This window comes from Sesamum indicum, linkage group LG9, assembly GCF_026168435.1.
Source record: "Sesamum indicum cultivar Baizhima isolate 11 linkage group LG9, ASM2616843v1, whole genome shotgun sequence".
Classification (NCBI taxonomy): Eukaryota; Viridiplantae; Streptophyta; class Magnoliopsida; order Lamiales; family Pedaliaceae; genus Sesamum; species Sesamum indicum.
This window is the reverse complement of record NC_142665.1, coordinates 1,233,932-1,240,780: the sequence shown is the minus strand read 5'-3', so window position 1 is coordinate 1,240,780 and position 6,849 is coordinate 1,233,932. Positions and strand designations below refer to the sequence as shown.

At 31.5% G+C, this 6,849-nt stretch overlaps 1 protein-coding gene across 3 annotated transcripts; it reads left to right on the top strand.

The window, feature by feature from the left end:
- The first annotated feature begins 3,216 nt into the window (after positions 1–3,216).
- Positions 3,217–6,600, top strand: LOC105170228 (fatty acyl-CoA reductase 3). Of its 3 annotated transcripts, none has more exons than XM_088885500.1 (10): positions 3,217–3,376; positions 3,496–3,599; positions 3,680–3,882; positions 4,000–4,100; positions 4,170–4,368; positions 4,865–5,032; positions 5,462–5,543; positions 5,667–5,945; positions 6,060–6,187; positions 6,344–6,600. In XM_088885500.1, exons 1-10 carry the CDS (start codon positions 3,307–3,309, stop codon positions 6,399–6,401), a joined length of 1,392 nt encoding a protein of 463 aa, XP_088741626.1. In that variant the 5' UTR covers positions 3,217–3,306; the 3' UTR covers positions 6,402–6,600. The 3 variants fall into 3 exon arrangements, with proteins under 3 accessions (XP_088741626.1, XP_011089202.2, XP_088741627.1); XM_011090900.3 differs by having other exon boundaries at positions 6,324–6,600; XM_088885501.1 differs by lacking the exon at positions 4,865–5,032 and having other exon boundaries at positions 6,324–6,600.
- The last annotated feature ends 249 nt before the right edge of the window (positions 6,601–6,849 follow it).

Here is a 6,849-nt window from a genome sequence, read left to right as displayed (position 1 = left end):
GGACACTTATTAATTAATACATGCATAATTACAATTTAAACCAAATTTGCGATGAATTGCAAACTCGTTGCAAATAGCGCGCCACAAATCATTATTGCGATGGATATGGCAGCAACATTGTTCCCCTATGAGCTTTTGGTGCAAAGACGTTGAAAAATAGTCATATAATTGATGAAAGGGCAGGCAGACTATGGAATTGAAGGTGTCCTGACGCCTGCATGCTCTCTCCTTCCACCAAATATTGTTGGGGTTCTTGAATCAACTCTTAAATAGCCCACATGATATTTTTTTTTTCTTTTCCATTTCAGTGTATATATATACGATCTTCTACTTTAGAGTTGGTGGCATATATATGTAAACGAATTATGAATCCGACGACGTTGGACGATTAATTTATACCAGTTAGCTGCACCGACTCAAATGCTATTTTTCCGTAACTGTGCACATACTTAATTACATTGAATGACGGCATTTACTTTACTGTTTTTAATTCATTTGAATATATAAAAAAGATTAAGACGATATTAGCGGTTTTATTCAATTGTTATATTTTAGAATGAAGATCAGCTTTTCTTATGTCTGGAACGTAAACCAACTTTCGTTGTGTCTCAAATTTTTTGAACACCAAAATAATAGAAAGGTGGGTTTCATTAGTTATATGCATGGTTTCATCACTGTTAACTGTCACCAACACCATATGTATCGACTGTACTTCGTCCGCTAGTTAAAAATGAACTGTGATGACGAGTACTTTTGGGTGAACTTGTTAACAAATTTTCTTATATTTCAGGATCAAGTCTGATCGGAAAGGGATTGTGGCATATAGCTGGAGAAATTAGCAGCGAGTCTTTAGAAACTCACCAATAATCATCTTCATTTTGATCATATTATTTTGACATTTCAACCACTTTTAATTGCGTGCTTAATACTTATAATTTCATTAGTTACTTTTAGTCTTTCTGTCAGATTCATTAGTATTTTGAAGGAAAAGACACGTGCTAAGCACATGGACACTATTCAAAATACTAACTAAATCTGACAAGTGAATTTTTTTGTAATTTATGGAATCATTAATGAGAATCTAGTAACTAACGAGATTTTAAGTATTAAGCATGTGATTAAAAGTGGCTGAAATGTCAAAATACTAATGAAATCTGATGAAAATATTAAAAATCTAAAAGTGAGATTTTATAATTTATGAGACTATTAATGAGAATCACATCATCTTTGAGATGAAAAGTATATTGATTCTATTATATGGTATATCCCGTCAAATTACTTTTGATGGATATTCAAGAATTTACGAGGCAGATAGGTAGTTGAAGTGATGAAGGTACTGGTTGGAACAACTATAGGTATATATAGTCAAATCTTGTTGAGTCTTGAATGAACATTTAAATCATCCACATGTTGTTACTTTTGTTTTATTTAAATGTTGAGGTTATTTTGCTTTAGAGTTGGTGACATATATAAATGGGGTCAATAGCAATTTATCCTCCCGTGTTATTATAAATGTATAAATTACTCTTCTATCAAGAAAAATTAGCAATTTATTCCCTATATTTTTTAAAATGAAGCAACTTACCTCTTTGTCTAAGGAAGTAAATTGCTTCATTTTAAAAAACATAGTGAGATAAATTATGTATTTTAGAAAACACAACAAGGTAAATTACTATATCTTTTTCATAAGTGGATAATTTGCAAGATCAAGGAGGATTGCTTACATTTTTTTTTGTACAAATGAGGAAACCCACCTGTCGAAATACGATTTTTCCGAATTTGATAATAATACTGCATTCATGTGTGTATAGGCTGTTGCTATCATATTAACGTTAATATTTAATGATATTAGGTTTTATTTGGTTGTTATATACGACATTGAAGATATAGATGGAGTTGTAACTTTTTCAACGGGTAGCAGGATTTATCAAAATAATCCAAGGACAAAAGTGCCTAAAATACTATTTTGATTTTTTTAGATATAAATTAATCAAGATATTTTTACTGACACAGACACAGCGGACAACATGCTCTTTAACGTAAGATTTGATCTTGATGGAAGAATATCACTCAAAATTTCTCTTGCAATTTCTGAATTTTTACTTTACTCTCAAGAAAGAATACTAAAGGGTTTCCACTTGCCAGCCTAGTTATTACCGTTCAATAGTAATTACTACACAAGTCATCAGAGTACTAGGAAGTGAAGTTCGTCGCTGGCGCACTACCCCACCCTGTTATATTGCTCTACATCTCCATATTTTGCGCCCTCGTCGCCTTGTGGCCACCGGTTACCCATCTCTCTGCTCCATGCTCCTCTCCAACCTCCTACTTCATACCATAACTCATAGAACATGATATTAATTTAGAATTAAATTTTGCACCAAGTTAACTATATAAAATTGAAAAAATTGTATTTTTCGTCCTATCACTAAGATAAATAAATTATTCGCTACATTATAAATGATCACGGCTTAAAAATTATAATAGAAAATACTTTCTACCACCATTAAAAAAAATTCAATAATTAAATTTTTACGTACCATGGTAATTAATATTTGTCATGATTTTAACTATAGCTAAAACATTTGCTATATTTTTATATGTGACTAATGATTTGATTTCACTTGTAAAAAAAAAAAACAGACTAACATTTTACCATAATAATTAATTAGTATTTGTCGCTCTTTCACTTTGGTGTACGTATAACTTTGGAGAGAGTGACACTTTTGGTTCACTTAAATTTTAATTTTGCTATTGAGGATAATAATATTAAAAAAGAAGCTTTTTGCACGAAAAATGCCGGTTTTGTCGAAAAAAGAGGGTTGTCAAGTACCAAAATGTGCCTTTTTCTGCCGAAATTGGCAATTTTCAAAAAAAAAATTGAACCAAATTTGCTATTTTTTTAATAAATTATTGTTCTTAATTGTAAAATTAAAATTATAGTAAACTAAACTCCCATGCAATTACTGGACGAAAAATGCGTTTTCCCATAAAGTTTAATCCTCTGGTTAGACCAATATTTTCATACTAAGGGGCACAGTCATTCAACTTGAAATTTCTCATGTTATCTTTTGATGGCTAAACCATTTAAATCGTCTGGTACGAGGTTGTTGGCTTGTTGGGGAAGGTATATTTATAAGTAATAGTTGCATGAGCTATTTTATAATTAAAGTAAAGTTGAGGGATATCTATGCTAATAAGTTATGTAGCTGGATCTATAAATATGCTAGGAAAACTAGCATGTCTTCTACAATAAACTTGAACTAAAATCCATTCCAATTCATCTGCACTTGTTAATTTGTGGCCATGGAGATCGCGCAATATTTTGAGGACAAGACAGTTTTCATTTCCGGCGTCACAGGCTTTCTTGCAAAGCGTTCTCTTCTCTCTCTTTCTCTCTCTCTTTCTTTTTACGAATACTTGCAACTTGTTTGGTTGGATTTTTTAATATATAATGCATTCTTTATATATTTTTGCTTTGCCATGTGGATGCAGTTTTTCTAGAGAAGATACTACGCATTCAACCCAAAGTCAAGAAAATATTTCTTTTGATTAGAGCAACACCTGAAAAATCTGTTGAGCAAAGATTACATGATGAGGTACGTCTAGCTAGAACACATATATTTTACTAATCGGCACATGCTATTTTTTTAAATGTGGAAGTGGTTTTTATTTGCAGGTTATGAGTGTAGAGTTGTTCCGAGTTGTTAAGGAGGAATTGGATTCAAATGGTGCAGGAGGATTGTTGGAAAAAGTCGTCCCAATTTCAGGCGACGTTTCTTTGGAGAACTTGGGGATAATAGAGTCGAGAGTAAGAGAGGAGATATGGCGGGATGTGGATATTATTGTCAACTCAGCTGCAACTACCAGATTCGATGAAAGGTATATATGCATGTTTATGACAAGTATTGTGATGGAGTTGTTTAATAGACAAGATTTGGGAGAAATTCATGATCATTTCTTATGGAATGACAGTGTAAGTTTGATTTTTGTACGTAGATATGATGTAGCATTAGGCGTCAATGCATTGGGAGGGATGCATGTCCAACACTTTGCAACAAAGTGTTGTAAACTAAAGATGCTTCTCCACGTTTCCACAGGTTAATTATCAACTTCTTCAATTTCAAGATTTAGTCCATTAATTTACACTTTTGAAATGTCTAATATAGCTTATGTGCACGGCACGAGAGCTGGAGTCATACCGGAGGTGGCATTTCATATGGGGCAGACACTTCCAGGAGCTGAAATCCTATATTTGGACATTAACACGGAGAAAAAGATTGTTGAGAAAAGATTGAGACAACTTCACACACTAAATTCCACCCCGAAACAAATCACTTCTGCTATGAAGGACTTGGGCATCGAAAGGTTAATTAAATATACATACACATGCATCCAATTTTTTAAAAAACCACAACAAAATTTATTATTAGTAATCAAATATCAAGTAATAATGATTTTGATCTTGTTATTATATAATTATTGATAACAATAATTGTATATGAAATTATCAATACAGATAACCGGAAACACAATATAGTGACAATATTACAATTATTATTTAATTCTTTGTTTTTTGTTTTTTTTTTTTATCGCTAATGTTCTCGTTTGTTGGTAATATATTTATATACATATGTGCATATACGACCTCGCACATACATGCACATATATAGTATTTATATAGTCTCATTAAAAATAAGTCAACATATGTTTTTATGATATTTTTTGGGTAATGTGAAGTTCAAAACAAAAATATGACTATACCATAATATGTGTGGAACTTCAATTACGATATATATATACATATATATATATATATGAATGATAGATAAATTAACTAATGAAAGAAGTTTATTAATCTTAGAGCTAAGTTGCATGGATGGCCAAACACTTATGCATTTACAAAGGCAATGGGGGAAATGATGATTTTGGAGGAGATGAAGGGAAAGGATTATAAGCTCATTATACTACGTCCAACTATTATAACAAGTACTTACCGAGAACCATTTCCCGGCTGGATTGAAGGATTAAGGTACGTATACCTCTCGCAATAAAGGATTAAGGTATGTATAAAAAATGAAGGATTATTCACTATATTATAAATGACTACGACTTAAAAACATGTCACATCAATAATCTCTACTACTGTCCTATAAAATTAATGCGAAAAGTTAAGTGTTTGACCATGCTAGTTCTTCATGATTTCAATTATAGCCAATATATTTGTCATGATTTTTGAATATGACAAATATTTTGGCCTCGCTTTATGAAATAACGACTAATAATCATTATGCAACTGTGTTTAATTAGTACTTATCATAATTTTTTTACTAACAATGATAATTAATTAACCATAATAAAAAAATATATTTGCTCAAGTCAAATGACATAAGTGTATATTTTTCTTCAATGGTCAAGAGACACTATCTTTGAATCTTACTGATTTATTATGCTGCAACAGAACCCTTGATGCACTTTTTGCTGCCTATGGGAAAGGAAAATTGACTTTCTTCTTAGCCGATCCACAATCCATAGTTGATATAGTAAGTTAAGAAATATATAGTTTCTTTCTGTCTTTTTTTTTTATTTTTTTTACGGAATTAATCTTATGTTGATCATGAACCACATATTTAGTAATTACCATGGTGTTGTCAAATTTTTTATAGATACCAGGAGATATGGTTGTGAATGCTATGTTTGCAGCAATTGCAAGACATTCAAACGATCAACCTTCCCCCAATTTTATAATTTATCACCTTGGTTCATCCAAAAGAAATCCCATATATTTGGGGGAAGTCTCATCTCTCATGTATCAATATTTACGCAAGAAGCCATTTCTTGATAATAGAGGGAAACCTATCAAGATGGGGGCTGAACTAAAACTACTAATCTCCATGACTAGCTTCCGCCGATACATTAAGATCCGCTATTTGCCATTTTTGAAGGTGATCAGTTTAATCTACATATATTATCATTTTATGCAATATATATTGTTACTAACTCAATTATATATAAGCTCTATGTGTTTGTGTAATAATTAAATTGCAAATATATTTCAGATATTAAAGTTGTTGAACATGATCTTTTGCAACAAATTTGAAAGATTATACACGAATTCAAGCCGAGCTGTCAACTATGTTCTACGACTTGCTGAACTCTACAAGCCCTACTCGCTTTTCTTGGGAACGTATGTTCTACTTCTACTTGCTTTATGTATTCTTCTTACTTTGTGTTCTTGAAGAATTCTTAAGTTTCCTTTTTTTTCCCTTTAAATACAAAGTTATTCTCAATTATTCAGATACAAAAAATTTAAATTTTTACAGCTTCGATGATGCTAACACAGAAGGTTTGCGAACGACAACAAGAGAATGCAATTCGAATGTAGACATGTTTGGCTTTGATCCAAAATATATTCAGTGGGAAGAGTATCTTATAAACACTCATTATCCGGGAGTTGTCAACTATGCACTCAAATAATTAGGTTTATGATGTAATATTACAAATTGTATGGAAACTTAAGTTTGTCTGTGTGATGTAATAAAACAGACTTAGGCTTTATATGATATAATGAAATTCTATTATTGAATTTCAACTTTATTATTTTCCTATTCCTAAGTTAAATGGGCATGCGGGCCGTGCATTTCTTCATTCCGATCAGATACCCTTGCTTGAGATATTAAGGATTTTAATCCTTTCTAAAAAAATCGTTATTAAAGATTTGAATATCCGTAAGTACCTTCAAATTAGGCCTGTTAATATATGGATATCGCCCTATCCGAACCCAAAAACAACAAATACCCATGATTACTTTTTCATAGCCTACCCTATAAGATTCATACTCAAATTATA